This window comes from Patiria miniata, unplaced genomic scaffold, assembly GCF_015706575.1.
Source record: "Patiria miniata isolate m_02_andy unplaced genomic scaffold, ASM1570657v1 HiC_scaffold_8, whole genome shotgun sequence".
NCBI lineage: Eukaryota > Metazoa > Echinodermata > Asteroidea > Valvatida > Asterinidae > Patiria > Patiria miniata.
Genome location: NW_024037075.1, coordinates 1,612,804 through 1,634,814, shown reverse-complemented (window position 1 = coordinate 1,634,814; position 22,011 = coordinate 1,612,804). Strand labels below are relative to the sequence as shown.

Below are 22,011 nucleotides of genomic sequence, written 5' to 3'. Positions count from 1 at the left end.
GGCTGGATGTGGACCCAGCAAACAGGAACAAGCAATTACAGCATGCGAAATTGGGAACAGGAGGACACATTATCAGACAATAAATAGATTACAATAGTTGTCCGAAATGTGTTCACCATTCGTGGCGGCCAACAACCACCTAAATTGCAGACTTCAAAGATAACAAAGAAGCCACAATTGGTAACAGGAGTGAAAAGAGTGGAACATGGAAGCAAACTAATTGGAGAGAAATAAGGAAAGTACGGGTGGTCAAAAAATGAAGGAAGTGGGGTTGGAACCCTCGACCCTAGATCACCCTTTTAGCTCTCAACCTCCTGAACAATGAGCATTCTAGGAATTGAACATTAGGAATCAACAATAAGAAGGAAAGAAGTTCATAACATTCTAGATCTTCAATTAATGAAAGAGAAGACCTCTCACTCGTTACCACTTTGCTACTGAGTGCCCCCTCCTGTCTTGACTTAGACCCGCCCTCAAGGTGGACGAAACTAAGACAAAGACCTAGCTAGGGGCAATTATTGCGCAAGGAGTCGTGACGAATGGAAACGCACGCGCAGGTTCTCAGATGACCTAATTTGAAACCAAAACCAGAGACAGCTACAGAAGAGGGATCCATCTTCCCTCCGCGACAGACACTCTCCAGAAACACAAATAAACAAGAAGAAACACAGCCTCAAAAAATCATAACAAACGAGAGGGGTTCGGTATCGGATAGATGCATGGCCCGTCATCACATAGGCTGCTGGGCTTTTTTATTGAGGACAATATGAGCCCGGAACCAACATGATGACAAACATATGTAACTGCATTAGGCGTTGAGGATTATAGACGTATCTCACCGTTTTTTTCTTGGTTGTTCATCCAACTATACTTTAGGACGCAGCCTCAGAACTTCAGGTGCCACAGGGTGATTTCCCAATATCTTAACTTCACAGCAACTGTATCTTTGTCAAATGGTCCATGCTACATCTCGCCCGGTGAATCATCGGAGAGCAAGTAGTCAAGGGCCCTCCCCAGACTGCTCCCGGACATACAGATTTTCATCCCACGCGAAATAGCGTCGAAGGTTACATTGACTCCTCGAAATTCGTGTCTGCTTCCAAATTTTGCTTGCATCTCCTAAAAGTCTCAGGTCAGATTCGGGTCATACTCGACCCCCATCCGTGTCAGAATCGACAATTCTCAGAGTCACTTTTCCGGGTCATTTGACACGGAGAAGTGTCGTTTTGATACCCACCCCCTCCCCAAAAAAGTCCTTTTGACCCGGAAAAGTATCAGGTCAAATCTGACCTGTAGTCTGGATCGAATGTGCCCTCAACTTTTAAGAGTGCAACTACTAAGGTTATAGATTCTTCGATTTGGGACTGTGCTTACTCCGTCTTATAGAGAAAACTTCATTTGGTGTACAAAATAGCAATTGGCGTACAACAATGTATTCATCTCCTCCATTTGCTGTTAATGTTAAGAACAACAAAACAGCTGGTTTAAGATTAGCAACAAAGGTTTCGTGTGATCTTTAGGACTTGGAACTCAAAAATGATGCACATCCAATATCAAATATCAAGTCAGAAAGACAATTTTGATAGCAACAGACAAGGTACCATTAAGAAAAAACCTGAAAGTCACTTGTAGGCCTATATAAAGCAACTCCAAGAGCCAAATTATAAATAAATCAATATAACTTTATACACGCCAAGCCAATTAGACAGCCACCTTTTGAAACTCACAAACATTCAATAAAATCGAACGCAAATCCCACCCGTCCATAAACAGTTGATTTCCTTCCCATGAGAGTCAAATTCCCAAGGCCCTTCCTAAGCGGTGCCTGGGCGCCCCCGCAGACAGGGGTCCGAGTCGCCCGCCACGGGTGCGCTGTAAAACTTTACTACTATTTGGGTTTACGGGCCTCCGCGCCACGTGGCAGGGGCGCGCCGTCGTACCCGTCAATTTATCCGTCAACAGGTTTGCGGGCACCCGGTGAAACTTTTTTTTTTAGCCGTGGCGAAGATGGATGACATTTGTAGCAAATGTTACGGTGGACTCGTAAATCCTGCGGATTAGGTTTGGTGATTCGTTTTGGTTTCTGAGACACATCAAGTGGGTCGACACTATATCTTTCTATAATTTAAATCGTAAAAAGTTGGAGGGCTGCAGTTTCGATTCTGGCTTAAAGAAACTTTCTGAAGTGGAGTTTATTTGGAATGTTTTTATTTTACCTTTTCTTTTTACTACTTCAAGACGTGTCCTTATCGTATCACGTTATTCACTTGACAAGCAAGTTGCTTTTTGTCCGTAGTTTGAATTAAAGAGGCTATCACACTTTATAGTCATTAAAGTCATTTTTCATAAAATTAATTCTAATTATTTATGACTTTATTGTGTAACTTATAGAGACTTAAGTGACATAAAGAGGCCTTAATTTCAATAAACTTGATTAAATACTTATAGATGGGCGCGGACATCCGGGAATTTTGTCCATTGGCTTATCTAGCTCCCAGACCTATGTTCTTGAAACTCAATGGTTCTTGAGTCTGGAGTGCTGAATGGTAACACATAGCAACCGATGAAAACTGGGGAGTAAAATGAATAGATGTTTTTCATCGGATGACGTCACTCTGCCTCGATCAAGTAGGATCTATAAAATCTCAACCCTATTTTAAATCTATTTATAAATAATGCGAAGCTAGCAATTAAAAACAAACTTTAATTGCGCGTTTTGCACTATCGGTTGCAGGACAATGCCATTTTTGTGAGGCTGGCCGAAAATTAACGGCTCTCCCGCCATGATTATCCTGTTTGCTTGACTTTTAACTTGTTTGTTTACCGTCTGCGCACTCGCGCCTCGTTTGCTAAATTAGCTGTATCGCTTTAAAAACTCGCTGCGGTGAAGAAAAAAAACGTCACAGGGCCGCTAATCGTCTCTTTCCATCGCAGTCGCGTGCCACACTCGTTAAAACTATTTGCCAGTGATAAGGCCCCGATTTCGGAGTCATAAAAATCCTCGAGTTGATTAGGATAATGATTTCAGAACAAAATTAAATCCCGGTTATTTTGCAACAAAGCTTAATTATACGCCAGAGAGATTGGAAAAATGTATTTGTTGCTTGATAACGCCAAACCACAGGCGACGACTAGTCTTCTTTGATTTACATTGTTTCAGATTTTAAGGCACTATACAGACAAAGGACTTGATACTGATATGAATGATATGAATCTGTTCAACTTCTTTCAGGGATTTACTGTGATATCGTTTGGGCTACTCAGGCAATGCGTTTGTCCTTGGAAGACTGTTGTAGTGTTTGGAAATAAAACTTGTTTTGTTTTAGAAATTAAAACAATTAGGGCCTAAGGAGGTTCTTTTAAAGCTTGGATATCTTTAATTTGCGGTTAAACAGATCGTTATAGAACATCTTTGGTCGTTCTCTGACAATGATCTTTTCATTGAACACTGTTAATGATTACCTCATACGTTTCTTGTTCAAAATTTAAATGTATCTTTCTGCTTTAGAAAATACTGTGTCTTGTTATCTATACCTTAGTGATCCCTATAAGCGTTGACTACAATACAGACAGGACTACATTACAATCAACAACATCCTCTGGTCTTTCACCACTTCGCCCTACACAAGGTATATTTGAACGAAACTCTAATGCATAGGGCCTAAAGAAATACACATCCATTTTCTCTTCGTGCATTTTTGTTGTTTCCAATAATAACACCACTCAACATCCAAAGAAGAATGCTCAAAACCTAACCTGTTGAAGTTACAGCTCAGTGGATGTTACATTTGTTATAGAGAAAACAGTGAAAAACCATGCACAACCTTTGATCACGAAACACGATTTCGTCTATCACACCCTATATTTCCAAAAATCAGTCGATTGACTGATCGTTGGAAATCGCCTACATTTCTTGTGTTTTTTCCCTATAAAATGACAGCAAACAAGCCAGACGGAATATGTCACGGGGTGTTTAGCAATAAAGTACGATCTTTAATCCATGTAAGCTTCTTTAATAATTCGGGAGGTTACTTTTGGGATGAATGCAAATGATCCTTTAGATGCCTTTAAAGTCACTGCAAACAAGAAGTGCATTAACATTTAAACAAATCGACGAATAGTGTATTCGCCTTTCGCTGCTTCCGCTCGCGCCACTCCAACGTTCGAAATCTGACAAAAAACGGCAACACTAAACGCTTTTCTCGCACACCCACCCTTCACTTTTCTCGGCAAGATAAAGAACAATCCCAGGCTACCGCCATCTCACCAACACCGATTCGTTTCTTCCTAAGAGGGAGATTTTTCACCATCTACTGGGGCAGAAACGATACGTTAATCATGTGGACGGCCGGATGAAAGGGATTGTCCGTGGCACGGAGCGGAGGAGGATTCTCGACCAGCGAGTGAAATTCGGCGAGTTTTAAGTGCTGTTGGGAGTGATTAAGCGAGGGCTTCGCCGCGCGCGTGATGCGTGCGCCAAGTGGCGAGGCGCGCGGCACTCGAAATGGTGGAGACGAAATCCGTTCCCGTAAAACAGATCACGGAAACGGGGAAAAGTAAAACAAATGTACTAAACAAAGATAGTTCTTATCAGTTGGTGCGACACATCGACTTATATCTTTCAGTTCATATGAAACAAAACCACAGTTTTTGTTATCGGGATCCAGGCAGATCCAGAAATACACATGTAGTTTTTCAGGGAAAAGAATGAGCAACATTTCACATAACTACCTTGTATTTGTTCTTGAAACGCTAAAGATGGTGTGATTATACCGCAACCACCAACGCTCCAAACTTATTTTTGTATAGAATCATCGGGGGAAAAAATAAACATACAATGCGTAGAAATAACTCATGAAAGTTTGATATAAAAATTAGTATCGGCAGAGTAGGCACAACATGGAGTAAAAGATGTGGGCACGGAACTCCAACATCCTTTGTGGATCACATCAAAAAAATTAATGAATGTCTAATAAACTTCTTTATTGTTATGCAAAACATAAATTGGGCCAAGCCCCACCTCTCTCCTACAGGAAGTAGAATCCATTTATTAGGACTACTAACCTGATTTCTACAAATTCATTACCGAATTCGCTACTGCTTACGACACTATTTTAGCCTGTCTAATCTCGTACAATCTCTCCGTCTCGATCTCACGCCTCTCCCGGTGAGACCAAAAGAAAAGAGGATTTTTTTTCTCTCTGTTATAATTCCCCGTATCAATTTCACAAGTGGTTGTCCCTTATCAATTTAATACGTGCCTTTCCCCGCCCTCCGTCATGTTTATTCGGTCTGAGCCGCTGCTAACGGCGAGACGAAAAAGTCCCAGAAGAATTCCGCGACGAAAAAAAAAGCCCAACTTTTTTTTCCAGGTCGGGTATCAAAAAGCAGCGACGGCAAAGTGGTGCGCGCACGGAGATTAAGCTGCCGATGTTCTGTAGGTTTTCTCCTGCCAAAATTTTAATGTCAAAACAGGAGTGAGATGAAAAAAACTCGGTCTGAGGACTGTTTGTGAAGCCATTTTCGCGCGACAAATGTCTTTCCGCGCTTCAGGTAAAAAGCCCTCGGATGGGACACAGGAGAAGAAAATTACCATCGCTTGCCAGGAACAAAACCCTGAAATGTTTGTGTTAGACCGCTGATGTATTGTTTGTGTCACCTCGTACTGTAAATATTTATTTTGGATATTAGTAGATGAGATACTGTAGGTCTTGGGACTTTTCATCAGACAAGAAGATCCTGTATAATGGTGTATTTTCTTTTCAAAATTCTAGCATAATGCAAAACACTCGTGTAATATTTTTGAAATAGCGGACTAATTGTATAACTGAGTATTTTTTAATTCTCCATTTTCTTTCTCATCGATTGAGAACAAATGGCGAGTGGTCAATAAAAACTGAAGTGGGAAATAACTTACGTTGAGTAGCATGGTTATATCTGTAATATATTAACTCCCTGTTCGATTCTAAACATTCAATGTGGAGTATAGTTAAGCGGGAATACAAATATACCCCTGGTGATCAGTAATATTTTAGTGTGACTCTATTCTATCTTCCTTACAGCTTTCACTATTGACCAGTGGCCAGAACTGAACGCCTTTGACAGGGTTACAACCACACCTTGTTGCGACACCAATGCTTCCACAGTGTAAAGTTCTGACCTAATTATTCAACACCAACAGGTCTAACTGCATTGCCAATCATTCCCAGAATAAACCATTCCTGTGTTCAATGACTTAAGACCAATCTTTATAAACCAAAATAGCATTTTATACTAACTAGAAACACATTAGCCAGACACTATTTGATTGGAACCCAGGCGATGGTGTGTATAGGGACCGTTTACCGCTTTTTGCTAATAGCTCGTTTTCAGTGTCCAGGGGAAAGCGCGCCAGTGCTTGCTCTCTGAAGTCACGATGTCAAGTAAATTGGAATTCCGCGGCTGCTTGGCAACGGCCGTGGAGGTGAAATTGAGCCTTTAGGTGGCCGTGTCGGCGCGGTCTACCATCGCAATTGGGTCGTTACCGGGAACGGATTAATTAATGAGCATTCAGTCGGCCGCCATCTTTGATTTTTTTTTATATACGTGCATAACTCTATTGGGATCAGAACGAGGCACTTGTCCGGAGTAAGCCGGTGCTTAGGCCTATTTATGGGTTTTTTTTCTCTATTTCTCATAATTATCATTGGTCATTTAAATTTAACAAGACTATAATGTAAACATGGAAAACAGGGTGACGCCATCTTTGTTTTCATACACGCCTTGATTTCAGAGCTCGAAACGAGACTGGTGAATTAATGAATTAATGGTGTTGGTGACCCGTATTTCACCGTTTGTCGTAGTTTGTGTGGAAGTAAAGTTTAGGTATAATGCTTTGGTAAACGAAAAACTTGAAGACTAAATGAAACTTGAAGACTAAATGGTACGAATTACTGACATCGAGACAGATAGGTCTATGCACACTGTGTATGACTCTAAGGCTAATGTAAGAATAGGCCTCTTAAACATTTTGTTTTTATAAGCTACCAATGCACAAAACAATAATTCACAAAGCGAGTTAAACTGCACCAAATGTGCTTTGACAGATTTCACTTATGGCAGTTACTATCAACAGAAATCATCACAAAAGATAATCGTTAAACCCCCCTGGCCTTTGTTGTTAATTTTCCAAAAAAAGTATCCACTGTTTTATCCCTTTATGTCGCAGAACACAAACAAGCACCCCACGAGTCTTATATTAGCGATTTTAGGCCAATATTCGCCCATTTCTATCAACACATGAAACAAAAAGTCAAGCGTCGGTGTGTTATTCTAGGAGCTTCCCCCCGGTTTATACAACGAGTTTTTACGGTACGGCAGATGCGCACCAAGCCAAGCGTAACAGACCCCGGAGTGCCTAGCGAGCCGGGCCCGCCGAGTTTATACCGTGGTCTGCGCGCCAGCCCCGGCGAAGGGCAGACAGACGCGGTCCACATGGGACCCGGTATCGCCGCACCGCTAATGACTTGACGCCCTTCGTTCATTCGCAGGATTTCTGGTGGAATCGTTGCCGATGACGGAAAAAGAGACAGAGAGGTTACAGATAAAAAAAAAAACCTAAAAACTATAATATCCAAAACCCGTGGCCATATAATAGACACAGAGGATTTTCTAGCCGGAGACCATCATTATATATACCGTCACTTTTATGATGTTTGCCTAGAGGGGGAAGAAGAGGGACTAGCGAGTGAGGGAACGAGTTGATGGGGAGCTTTTCCCGACTCGCACCTGAGACCCAACCACTTAAGGTCGGCTTCTGGCTGGCAGCGCGCTAACAAAGACCTGGGGTACTCTAGGGGATTGCGTTTCTTTTCCCCCTCGCGCTGTGAGGAGAGAGGCTCGCGTATGGAGGAGGATGATGATGAGACTACTCACGGAGACCGAAGAGAGCGATCCCGGCCGGCGAGCCCGACCGTCTTGGTTTTATTGGATTTCTTGGGGATTGCTCTGCGATTAGGGACAATTTAGGTCCGAGCACGGATCACGACGCGGGCTGGGAGGGCCAGTGGAGTCCACGCTGTCAACAGCCTCTTCAGAGCAATTCAATAAAGTCAAAACACGATGAATTAGTGCTCGCACTGTATCCTCCATACATTGTGTTTATCCTTGTATTTGCAGTATCCTTAAATGTTTTCAATATTAAAGAGCATATTGAATTGTCAGTTGTGTACAACTGATGTGTACTGTTTCCGTTTCTCAAACTTTTTTTCTAAAAATGCATCAATGCAATACACTACTCTGCCAAGGACTAGTGAAAAAAAACATATCCCACTTAACAAGTTATACAGTCAAGGCACATGTCTTTAACAGTACAAACCTATGAGGAGTGAAGCAACATACGACAGAAAAGATACTTCATACTCAATGACAGATTCAAACGGACCAATAAGAAGCTTTCTTATTGACATTTCTACAAAGAAGCACGAAGCAGCGAAATAAAATGGATATTTTCCAAAATGCACTCAACAAAATCTACACAAAGAATAAGACCCTTGGGAATTGAAAGCAAGCGAGAATCAAAAAGTTGGTTTAATATTTTAAGCGTCAGTGCATCAAACAACGTTTTTTTTCTTCACATTGATGCGATCTCTCTAATCGAACTACCTCCTCGCGCGCTGATGATATTCTTACACGTGTAGTGTGATAAGTAATCACATTTTGCCGCCGACAGAAAAAAAAAATCCGCGCGTTCACTTTTAGAAATTGCTGGAATCGGATTAGCGGGGCGGTAATAAGGACGCTGAGAACGGCCCGAAAATCTCTGGCTGTAATGCGCGCCGTTTCGCGGGGAATTGAATTAGGTAATTTGGGCTGAAATGAGAGTCGTGACGGACCTCGCCTATCGGATCAGCATCGCTTTTTGCGCCGGCTAAAGACAATTACCCAGCCCCCGCCCACCAGGGAGCGCAAAATCCTGAGTTTTGAACTAAAGTGAGGAACTAGAACACTCGCTTACGAATCATGTATCCTTTTGATGATTCATTCCGTAAACCTTTGTTTCCCCACGCATTTTTGTCTTCGTGAAATACTATTTTTAGACACAGGTTTTCTATGCTGTATATTTAGATGTTATCTGTAAGAATTTAGATTAAATGCGTACAGTTGTTCTTACGGAGAAACAAAATGATATGTAACACCCCCCGTAATAGACTACATGTACATGTAGGCTGATTGGCTTTTGGGATAGACGGCATACTATTTTGCAACAGATCAGATGCTGACAGGATAAGAGATAAAGTATACACTGTGTTAAAATGTTGTTCATTCCGCACAAAGAGGTCTTGACCATTGAGCCGAGCATTTGTGTCTATAATATAGCTGCACTGCACTCTAAAAAGTCCCTGGTCAGATTTGACCCGGATCCGAGATCTATTCGGCCTCGGATGCTTTTCCAGGTCAAAATAACACTTTCCAGAGTCAAAATGACACTTTTCGGGTCACAATGACACTTTTCCGGGTCAAAATGACACTTTTTCGGGTCTCAATGACACTTTTCTGAATCAGTGTCCTGGTCACTTTGACCCGAAAACCTTGGCTGAAGTGTCATGTTGACCCAGAAAAGTGTCATTTTGACCGAGAGTAGTGTCATTTTGATCCCGACAAGTGTCATTTTGATCCTGAAAAGTGTCATTTGACCCTGAAAAGCATCAGGCCAAATAGCCTACCTGGATTCCGGGTCAAATCGTACTTCTGTCCACACATGTGTACTTCTCTGCAGAATAACTGTTTTCTTTACGAAGACAGAATTAATATGCATTAAAATACATGTGTATGAACATCGTTAAAAATTAAGTGTGAAAAGTGCAATCAGATGGTTTTTCCTTACTCTCAATGTTGCCCGAGCACTGCACTCCAAACCATTAACCGTATTATCTGGTTGTACACCTACAATGCACTGCCCTCTCAGAAAAAAAGAACCCATTTTTTTTTACTTGATCCACCCACGATTAAGAATCACTTGCATGATTGTCTGATGGTAATGGAGCTGGCATCACTTCAATCTTTATTAATAATAATATCATCGTTAGGTAGTGATCCTGACATTCATTACGCGTTACCAGTTATCAGTCCACCTGTCGCCGGATTTCCCAGGATATCCCTGGGTGTATAGCGCGCTTACATGCAGAGGTTTTCCGGACAGATTGTGGCAAATTGACCAAAATTGGAGCCAAATTGGTCCAATTCGAGACTTGAGCGAGATCAGGGCATTGTCTGGCCGCGCACCTACGCCCAGCTAATGACCCCCTCGTTAATCAATTACATCCAAGGTCCGGGGTGATGCGCTCTGGGGAGTGCTTTGGTATTAACCCTAATCACTCTGACCTTGAAAGTGGGAGAAATCTCTTTTCCCATCGATGTCCGAGTGTCTAAACGTCAGACAAGTTCAATGCTGCGTCAAACCACAAAGCCATTTGATAGCACTACCAATGACACTCGCTTCGGAATACAATGTACTCACGGAACAGTTTTGTGTTTTAAAGTTACATCAGAGTCAGCGTTAATTTTTTTGTGGAGTTCATATTGGGAGATAAATGAAAAAAAAACATAAGCATCTTATGTTTTGAAAGTAAATAAATCCTAAACGTAAAAACTATTGGGACAAAAAAAATTCACTTATGCTTTAAAATAAAACTGCAAAATTGTAGGGACATTTTTAGGGATTATTTTTTAAGAGCATTGATTTTTTTACTCAAACTAATCAATAACGCTGGATCTTTGTTACACTTTCGGAGGCGATAGATGTCAACTTTGTATTTTCTAGAAACTTTATCTTTTTTTCTTAATTAAACTTCTTTTCGTCCAATTAACTTTATTTAGGCCTAATCGACTTAAGTCTACATCAATTCTCTGCGGAAAAAAAATAATTGAGGATTTTTTTAAAAGCGATAAACGCCATGTATTTCTGTAATTGAGGAGTAATCATGGTTTAAACGCATGCGATTAATTCCTCGTACAAAGTAAATATCGATATGAAAGTAGAGTAGGCCTTACTTGGAAAATTAATCACTCAAAAAAGATTCCCCAAACCTCCCACATTTTAATACATTACATTTTCATCGTAGTTTGGTATACGTCGGTGAGGCTTGACATGCGAAACAATGCTATAATATTAATAATGCCGATTTGAAGTGTTTACGCAGATATAACCGCCAAGTCTTCTACTCGACTGGGCGCTGTAGGGGGACTGGAGAAAAACCACTCATTTCGAGCACAACTGGACAGATGGGCTGCAAGTGGTATACGACGCCCGCTCTACTCCAAGAAAAAAAAATGACCTAACTACGTACATACGAACAGATGATATCCACACTGCGCATGCTCTGAACGCGGAGCGATCCAGTTTCTGATTGGTTCACTGCACTGGTTTCGATCGGTATAATGAGATCACGTGTCCAAATGGCATGCGCGCACTGGCGTGTGGTGTATTTAGACAGCGAAGTTTCCGCGCTGTGTCATTTTGTTTTGGTGCTTCAGTTCGGGACAGCCGGCGTTTATAATTTGACTGCTTTCCCGGTCTGAAAGTTGAGTTTATTTCGTTGGTTCTTTATTGATGGACTTATATTGAAAACGCCTCCTTCTTGCATTCGATATTGGTGAGTACGAGTTTCGTTTTCTTTTTCAAGTTCTTTTCAAAATGACAGCTCATGTGGCTAAGAAGGTGTATTAATATTAGCTATTTTTGTTGTTGTTACAACTATTTTGTTTTAATGAAAAATTAATGTTTGAAAGTATCATAAAACTCTTTTTTTTAGGCACGTTTTAAGAAAACGCTGGTGTGTGTTGTTTTTAGTGAACTGATTACAATGAGAATGTGTGTTTGTCTGCAAACTTTTCCATTAATTATCTAAACAATTAATTATTATTATTATGAAGCAGTTATTATTATTCGACAACGTTGCTTATATTCTTAAAGTTAAATACAGTAAAGTCTGAAATTAAGACTGATAAAGTCCCTGGGGTATTTACTGAAAATGATATCACTTAATGCTTCGAAGAGGAAATTATGGACCTAAACAATGAGTTTACGTACAAAGAAAACGGTTTCTAATATGTGTCTATATTTATGTTATATTTTATATTGATGCTATCAATTTTTGTCTTGCAAATGTTGTGCTATTATTTTGTATGCATAAATTGCGCATGAAGTGCGAATGTCGTGTGGCTTACAGGGTTTTTTTGACAAAACATCTGTGACGTTATCAGTTTACATGTGAGCGTGACGAGGACGAACTTGTATGCGGCGGGTGTTTTTTATATTTTTCCTGGAAAGAACATTAATGTGAAATGCAGAAACATGACCATGACCATAAATCTTAATTGCTTTCCTATGCATATGGGTTAAGAATTCACGCGATATACAAAGGGATAAAAACTATAATTACTGTTTGTTCTGATCCTTGTCTAACCATTCGCACCGACTGCAATCTTCATATTGGTTGATAAACATGAAGACGGCTATTTCAAATTAAAATGTTTTAGTTCTAGTCAACATCTTTATTTTAACATTATACTGATCCTTGTCAGCCTCCCTTTGGTGAATATCTGTCCCAATTATTTTTCGATCAAAGACCATAATATATTCAAAACCCTCCGCAATGTCCACTGCCCTCGATAACCAACAATCGACGACACATTTAAGTCTAAATATTGTCCGCTGTGATTTTTTTTATTTTAATTTGAAATAACGAGCATATGGTATTAAACATCTTTTTTTCCCTAAGTCTACGCGTCGCTTACATTTTCTCTAATGATGAAATTATGTAATTGTATGGTTTTTATCTTATCATGCAGTACGACTTTGTAATTTGAAATAAAATATGGATAATTATTATCAATTATATACTACTGAGTCTCTATAGCAACGTAACTCTACAATCGTAAAAAAAAAAACCGCTACAGATGGCTTCGGTTGTACTAATTCTACTTGAGCATACAGAAAACAAAAAGGAAATTTCATTCAACAAAAGATACTTGTCACATAATATCCGTGTACGATTTGCACACGTGCCTTGAGAAAAAGTCAGTTCACAATAACAATGTGTACAATGTACTTTCATTCTGTATATAAGTAATACAATTTTATCGGAACCAAGGGGAAAATCAGGCTCTGGAACGTCGCAGTTACGATGTCAAATGATTGAGTAACGCGATTAGAAATGTCATTCAAGTCATGTTTTCCCATAACTCACCTGTTCGCAATTACAAGTCATGTTATTGAACACTAGAAACGCAATGTACAATAATGATTCTCATATGTGACCGGATTTGTAAAGTAATTGAATTCCAGATAAAAATAGGTTAAAACCTGTAAAAATGGGAGAAGGATGAATAACCAGACACTGACAAAATTCCTGTAAAAAGGATACACGGTTCACGGAATATGTGAGTCAAACCCCATAGGCTTAGCATTAATATTATTATATCATAATTAAACCGCCTTTTTCTTGATAGTGAGAGCGATGGGGAGTGAGGTCATATAAAATACCGCACATCAGGTGACTAACACGATCGGTTACCGAGTTAACCGTGATGGAACCAGAACTCTTTCACATTCCCGCCCGCAAATTACTGATATCCCTGCTCTACCAAGTTTCTTGTTATTGTCATCTTATTAGTCATCCACACGCAAAAGCTCGCCCGATCGGACAATATATCACCCGGTGTATCGCGTTAAGGATCCCGCCAAAAATATATATTATCGTCCGCCAAGCCGCGATGCCGCGTCCGCGAAATTTAAGCAGTAAGTAAAACCGTAACAGGCCATGCGTCAGTGCGCGGAGCGCGATCTCCGGTTACTTGTTATTGCTGCGTAACGCACGAGTGGTCATCATCTCAATTATCTTGTCTCTTGCTGGGAAGCAAAAATTGGCTTTCTGGTGTGTTTTTTCTTCCTGTCATTGGTGTTGTGGTTTGAGATCGAGGCTGAGCATAACCGGGGAATCCTCAAGTCAGTCACGAGTGAGGTCTTTACGGCTCAGCCGCTGGGGAGTCGTACGGGACACCGGGCAGTCGAGGGGACGGGGTTGGCTCTGCGTTTTCGCGTGTTGCGAGCAACCGTAAAAAGTCTTATTTAACAAGGGAGATAATTAGGCAGGGGTCCCGCGGGAGCCCTTTCTTTCTGGGCGGGAATTATTCCGAAATAGGGAAGAAGTGTCACATTTTGGCTCCGGCGTTGCCATGCGCAATCAATCACATCACAATGAGTCATTTTTCGGAGGCAGAGGTATTGTTCAGGGGGCATGACTCACGACAAAGACAAAGGAATGATGCAGGAGATTTTTTTGGTAAACCTCGATGGAATTTATTTCATTTTTCTTTATTAACTTTTTTAATTGGGTTGAAATGTTCATTGGATTAATGAGTGTGTTTCTTCGTGTAATAAGAACATACATGTACACTTAAGAACAATACAACCGGGGTTGTTTCATCGTGTGACGATTGTGACGTTTAAGAATAGTGATGTGGGTTCCCGATGCATTCAATATGGAGCAAAATGATTGCCGATTGGGATGCGTCTCTTTAAGTTCAATTTGTCTATCTTCTTGTTAATCATCATGTTTGACGCCGTAATTTAATCTGTGAGATATTAGTTGGTATTGTTTCTCTATTGTGTCGTTATATACATGAGCAATGTTGCATGTCAATTCGCAAAAATTTCCTTTGTAAAAAGTGTACATCTCCCTGTTGAAGCAAGCCTTATCTTCAACTTTAGGCCAAAATCTGCGGTAACGCGATAGGATTTAGGTCTCTTATTGCGACTGGTGCGCAGAGGTGTGTAAATGCACTGAACACCTCAAACCAGAACCTCAGCACCTCGCGCCTAACAAAGGAACAATAATTCAAGGTGTAGTTAAACTGAAACCTGAAATAAATTACTACACATACCAGACGCACAGCCAAACACTCACAGCCCCAGATCGAGGCTTCCATTCTGCTTCGCCATCCATTAATACTTCCTCAATACCAAATCACCTCTCATTGTTTATCGCCTCCCATCCGCCCAACACCCTCCAGCGCCGGTAACCAATTTGCCCTTCCTCTGTCAACTACCACCCCTATATCCCCTCTCTCTCTCCCCTCTCTATCTCGCCTCGGTGCTTCAAACAAGACTCTCCTGGACGAGTGGCCCGGTGTTACCGGTTGACACTTCCGATCGTTTTCGCCGCGTGTCCTTCAATTCAATCACCGTTTGTCCCTCCATTTCCGAGGCTCTTGTCAGGCTCGTTCGATAATAATTAACCGGCTTACGAGTGGTGGTTGACTGTAAAAACTCTGGCTGTCGCCGGGACCAAATTGCGACGAGAGTTGATTAGGTCGAGATTAATGACTCTAGTAGGTTTTTCCCCCTCTACTCGGGTAGATGGAGTAATTATGAATATGAAGGCAAAATTGATACTTCTAAGTGTGAAGTTATGGATGGAAAACTCATTAGTCTGCTATATCTAGATGCATTTTCAGTTACTAAAAAGATTAAAGAATAAAAATGCCTGTCTAAACAAAGAAAAAGCCGAGAAGTGAATTAAAGCACAATTTATTTCAGTGTCTGACAGAATTATGATCCTTGACCTTTAACCCTAACAGTCCCGGATCGTCCAATTTTGGGCAGCAAGGCCTTTTAATGACCAAAATGAACTGCTTTTTTCCAAACACCTAACATCAGGGTTGAACCATGGGCTGGAATTAGAGAGAATTTGACAATATCCAGATGCTCATATTACCAATAATAATGACTGTGTGCAAAGAAAGCCTTGCTTTGTATAGAATCAAATCATATTCACTCCACTCTGCCAATTGCTTGTCGCTATATTACCATCCTTTGTTCTTTATGGACTATATCAGAACAACCTCTATTAATTACCGGCGATTGAAAAAAATGCAACCGCCCTCAAAGGCTCTGTGGTCAGAGATAATGTCTCCAATCTCACAACAGAGGTCCAACTGGAACAAAACCTCCATGGACAAACATTACCTTCCTAGACATAACCAGACTTCACTGTCCTAATTAGCGCCAAAAAGACGCGAGTTATCTCACCCGGGCAACCGCCGACACAACAACCTGGCAACCTTGTCTCATCTCCTCTTCGCCTCCATCCTCCGCAACAGGCAAGGCATCAATTAGCCTACATGTATTATGCCTTCCTTTATCGTCTTCCTTATCATCACCTTTGTCCTCCCGTCTTGACTTACCGTCCCCAACCACCAAGCAGCCATCTTCTCGAGGAAACAAACCTCGTGGTGTAATGGGCCACGAGCCCGTATAAATCGCACCCGGAATGGCCCTATTAGCGAGGTGAGATGACAGATGGAGAGACGACGGGGTATAATGAGGAGGATAACGGTGATGCGGCAGGGATGCAGCTACAACATTTACAAGATAAGCCATCTTTTGTTCGAAGCTACACCCGAAACAAAACACTCAAAGAGGCTCTTTTTAGCACAAATACACCAAGCCTAAAATTCTACTCCTCGTGTATGTACAGAAACTGTATAGCTAACGCTGCTGGTACGTTTGGGAAATATCGTAATTCATATGATTTGGTGTCTGATGATATTTTTTCCAGTGATCAATTACTGTGGAAAAAAAATAAAAAATAAGATCCGAGCCAATAGGCCTCCACCCATATAGCAACACACCTCCTACATTAAACACTCTTGTCATATTGAACAGATACACAGTCAAACTTGACTCCCAGCTGATCTTAAAGAGTGTTAACCATTTGCAATTAAAAAAATCAGACGGAAATGGGGGAAATCTGTTTCTAAAATTGGAATTTAGTGCAAAGCTAAAAAGGTCACTTGCTTTTCGGAGAGACCAAACCTCCGGTCACTTCTCAGTTCAGCATTATGACTATGTTGTTTCAAGAAAGCAAACCTTGCCGTCCACTGATCATCAACAAAAATGGATATCACAAAACATTGTGCGCCGACACTTGTGTGGAACTAATCAAATTTTACAGATTTCTTTGCCGTTCCGTGCGATGGAAATTTGTTTTTATTTTGGTTCATCTGATATCGATATCTGGTTAACCCAGACTGGTTTCCAAACCATGGCGCCTTGGCTTGGGACGAGGAGCTCATAATCTCCGGTGATACCGAACCTCAATAATGGTGACACCGAGGCTTAGTCCTTAATTAGTCGTAATGACGCGCGAGTGGTTATCGATGGCGCGTGGCGTGTTACGTAATCAGGGAACGCAGAAAGATTGACTGTTAAGAGGATTAATATTGACGGCAGCGCCTGCAATCTATAACAAAATATCTGAGATGAAAATCACGAGTTTATAATAGAACTACAACAAGGTCAACAGAGATAATTCTGCTAAAATAAAATTAAAAATCACACCTTCTAACTTCTACGATCTATTTTAGGTCAATGTAGTCCGTAAGCAGTTTGCAACAGCGTTTTAATTCTCGTTAATCATCAACTGAATACAGTCTATCAAATATGTGGAAAGGAATCATTATTATGACTCTCTAACCGCCTTTTATCACATCGGCAATCAAAATGATTAGATACGTCACAAGAGCCAAAATCAGGCAGAAGATTGCTAGTTACATTATACTTTCAACTGATGGATAATACACCTGTTGGTGTTATTATGACCTCAGCTTAATTAATTGACCGTTTCCTTTTCTATATTTATTTTACAGCCTTGTATGAACGCCATGCCAACACTGACAACCAGTAAGCCTTTACGAGACCAGCAAGTGACATCATCTTTCGCAGAAACCCTGGGCACTGTGCTACTCCAAGATGAAATGGGAACACGTCACGAGGATATCGATGACGTCACCGATGACGTCCACAACTGCAATTTAGAGTCCTCATCATCGTCGTCTTCGTCGTCGTCAACCAAAGGCAAGACGTCCAGATCGAGAAAACGTCAAAAGGGCCTCGACGAGAACGGAGAGAAGCCGCCACCGAAGAAACGCGGGCCGAAGAAGAAGAAGATGACCAAAGCCCGGGTGCAGAAATTCAAACAGCGGCGCGTAAAAGCCAACACCAGGGAACGGAACCGAATGCACGGGCTCAACGACGCGCTCGACCACCTGCGGACAGTGGTCCCTTGCTACTCGAAAACCCAAAAGTTGTCCAAGATTGAGACTCTCCGATTGGCCAAGAATTACATCACTGCCCTGGCGGACATTCTGCGGACTGGCTCCGTTCCGGACACCGTGTCCTTCGCGCAGACGCTATCCAAGGGACTCTCGCAACCCACCACGAATCTCGTAGCGGGCGCTATGCAACTCAACCCGCGCACCTTGCTTCCCGAGGAGAACCGGAACAATTACGGCATCTGGCCCAAGAGGGCGCCCTACGAGTCGTCCTACTTCGAGCCCAACGATTGCGGCTTCGCCGATCACGTCGGAAACGCAGCCGTAGACGAAAACTACAACACGGCCAACTTTTCCGGTGCAGACATCACGAGACTCCAGCAGGATGACAGCAACATGTACGGGGATATGTCAAATGGCTACGGCCGCCATTTTGAAAATATGGCCGTCAACAACGCCCCTCTTCCGAGAAATGCAAATTACCACTGTCAGTACACCACCCACCAAAACCACCACCACGTGCAGCAACAGCACCCCCAAACCAGAATGGACTGTGCCACTGAACCAATGCCGGACGATCTTTTCACTACAATTGGATATACGTCACAGAATACCCGGATGTACAGTTATGGAGGTCAAGTTGGGGCTTCTGGAAGTGGGGGACAGGGGGGCAACATGGGTAATATCTACTCCCCTGGCGGGGATCACTACGTATCGTCAACAATTTGCGACAAGGATTTGGATGTACTTGGGTGTGGAAACAATCTTTTTCACGGATAAATATTTATGAATCTGTAGACAATAACATACCCAGCCGACACATTATTGTTGTGTTATAACGGTTTGGGCTAGTGAACCGATAATTTGTCTTCAATACTTCCTAACGAAAATCACAAGACATAATTGTCGGATTTTTAAAAGAAGGTTATACTCAGTTTTTTTTTTTCAGATTTAAAATTTCACTTTTGTGGTTTCGTGACCGTCACAAAATTAACCAAATTCCACAGTTGGAAATTAAATCGCATTAAAAATTGAAAGTAACCTCGATTTCCCTCTTATTTTTTCACCTTCCTTTGTCATATTGTTTTACTCACATCACCCCTGCGAATCAAGTTTTAGCCTTGTACTATCAATATTCCCCGAAACGACGGGGCACTACCTCACGGTGAATACAAATAGCGCCCTCAATATAATAATGATTCTTCCCCCCTCCCCTTCAACTTCCTTGCGGTCTTTTAAACTCTTCTGGGAAAGATTTCCGTATACGAAGTTCACTAAGTTTCCTCTGTATTGACTAACAATCCCCCAGATAGCAATTTCATGTCATCAAAGTCAATTTGAGCAGTGAGAAAATACAAGCATTTTCTTAGAAAACACTTTTTTCACAATTTTTCAGTCCAATCTCATAGGGTTTGTACACAGGGTGTTGAGTGAACTTCGTATATGGAAATCTTTCCCTCTTCTGAATTTATTCCACATAAACGTGGTCCCGTGTATTTCTTCATTGTAAATAACTATTTTTAGAGACAAGATACGATATTTTGTACATATTTTCCACATCTACGCCGACATTCCGGGATTTTTGCATTAAAGTAACCGCCGACAAATCAAGGCTTGAATTTCAAGACGAGTCATTTTTTTTCTACAATTCAAAGATTGATAGTGATTCAAAATATTTTGTTATTTTACCAACCGCCTTTATCAATAAAAAGTGCAATATTTTACAGTACACGTATTTATCCGAGAAAAGGGACAATAAAACAATCCTTGATTTGGAACGGAAAGCTTAACATTGATTTTGTTTTTCTATACTTATGTTGATTAGGTGTTAAGACGAAATACAGCGGTGTCCTCATTTACTCAAGTGTGTATTTTTTACGATTTTATGACTTATTTTAAAGGAGCCTAGGTGGAAATTTGCCGACCAAAATGGTCAGTTTAGTAAACTTTTAGTGTTTTCAAACTGGTAGCCTAGGTTTAATCTGCTTTATCAATTTGCTTACTTAATTTGAGATGCCGAATTCAGGACGAAGAAAAGGCCCTGCGCGTATTCAACCCTCTTCAGTGTAAAACTATGAAGGCCGGTAATACTGTAGTATCCAGACCCCACTTCTTGGTTGTGTACAAAGTCTATGGAGAGTCGAGTGTATTTTCAAAGTATTTTCTAACAAAATCAAAAATGTTTCTCAGTCCCAGATTCATGCCTTTTCAAAATGTTTGCAACGACTGACCTTCATTGAGATAATATATGATAAAAAGTGGCGTCATGATGCAATATTCTATCCAACTTCTCCCTAGTTATACCATGGATACGTCCCAGACTAAGCTTACTTACCGCACCACCACGAGGATGTTCCGGGGCGTACACGGGCGACTTCGTCGAGACTTCACGGTGCATCAACGTGGCGAAACCCTGTGGTTGTTGACTTGTCGTTCTCGTCAAAATCACGCTATGCAGTTGTCCCACACTCAAAGTTGTTAAACGACATATTATCATTCCAAACGACACTGTTCGTGGTAGTTGCTGCTGTCTTTGAACGTTGAAAAACGTTGAAAAAAGTGAGTCCTAAGTCCAAAATTAACTTTGTTTCTGACGTGCTTTTGTCAACATCTTTAGTCGTCTTGACCCCGTTTTGACACAATGGCCGCCGTTTTTCAAAGTCTCACCATGGTCTCACACAGTTCGGACAACGGCGCGCGTGCCGAAAAGGATTTGCTTTGTTATGCAAATTAAGCGCGCGTGTGCGGCTGGCGTTTCTAAGGAAGGAATTTACAGTGTTCCAGCAGTTCACCAGAAAAAAACTTAATTCGGTTCATAACTTATGGTGGCCGCAAAAGAACCTAACACACTGTAGGAGCCTTGGATATTTTAACTTGTCTACACTGTTTAATTATTTTTTTGGGGGGGGGGGTTAAGAAAAGGGTTTGAGTTTTAGGAGGGTGGCAACGATTTACAAAGAAATCGTTTCAAAGAGTTTTAAACAGAAAGAAGAAATGATATTATTTTTTTCAAAACTATTCAGTTGATAATTATGTACACAAAAGTTTTGGGAATATGGAAAAATGCGTTGTGAAAAATATATTATAATTATTTTCCGGCGAAATTTTCATTTTGCTCATTTTTTTTATTGAAGTCTCATTTTATTTACAAAATGTCAAGTTCGTTTTTACATAAACAACAATGTTTACAATATTTAATGTGGTGTGAAACCATACACATCAGCCTCACTGCAACCTGTTCACATTTACAAAACGAGTGGTCGTGTTTACAATGAAGAACTGAAAGCGTGAAAATTCTTTACAAATTTATCAACATTAAATATTACAAAATCTTATTTACATGAACAAGGAAGACTAACCGCCACATCTTTTTCAGAGTAAAATAAAAACGTGATTTAAGGCACACTGATAGGGTTTTCATATAAGATCTTGTTTTAGTCAATAATGGAGACAAACAATACGAAATTTAAAACCTTTTGGGACGATTTCGACAACCTCCGCTTTTTTCATAGATTACGTTCAAATAATTATGACAGAACATCTGGTTTTAAAGCTGGGCATTCCCCCCTCCCCCCATCGATTTTTTTTTTTTAACGCCCCACCCCATCCCCGCGATTCTCCAGAAATGTGAATGTTTCCATAATAATGTCTTCCTTGTTGAAGGTATAGACCATCCGGGCACACTGTCATATCTACCATTGAGGCCCCCTTCAATGGCGAAAACAGTGTGCTAGCTAGTGTTCAGATTGTCCGTCATGAGGCAATATAGCTTTGCGCAATAGCGTGTGCAATGGTTTCTCCATTAAAGGGGCCTCATGAGTGTACAGTGGGGCTGACATTACATTACACTAGGGGCTGCTCTTCAGGACATAGGCCTACATGTATATCAATATGTATGTATAATATACTGGCATC

General features: G+C 41.0%; 2 protein-coding genes across 2 annotated transcripts in view; one reads left to right on the top strand and one right to left on the bottom strand.

The window, feature by feature from the left end:
• The window catches only part of LOC119719453, a 36,669-nt gene extending 15,888 nt beyond the window's left edge, over nucleotides 1–20,781 (bottom strand). The window contains exon 1 of the mRNA XM_038188913.1: nucleotides 20,432–20,781. Coding sequence (XP_038044841.1) covers nucleotides 20,432–20,593 — 162 coding nt within the window. The 5' untranslated portion in view covers nucleotides 20,594–20,781. The remainder of the gene's footprint in view (nucleotides 1–20,431) is intronic.
• Nucleotides 11,419–19,435, top strand: LOC119719452 (neurogenic differentiation factor 2-like). Its single transcript, XM_038188912.1, has 2 exons — nucleotides 11,419–11,633; nucleotides 17,692–19,435. Exon 2 carries the CDS (start codon nucleotides 17,698–17,700, stop codon nucleotides 18,874–18,876), a length of 1,179 nt encoding a protein of 392 aa, XP_038044840.1. The 5' UTR covers nucleotides 11,419–11,633; nucleotides 17,692–17,697; the 3' UTR covers nucleotides 18,877–19,435.
• Nucleotides 20,782–22,011: the final 1,230 nt, after the last annotated feature.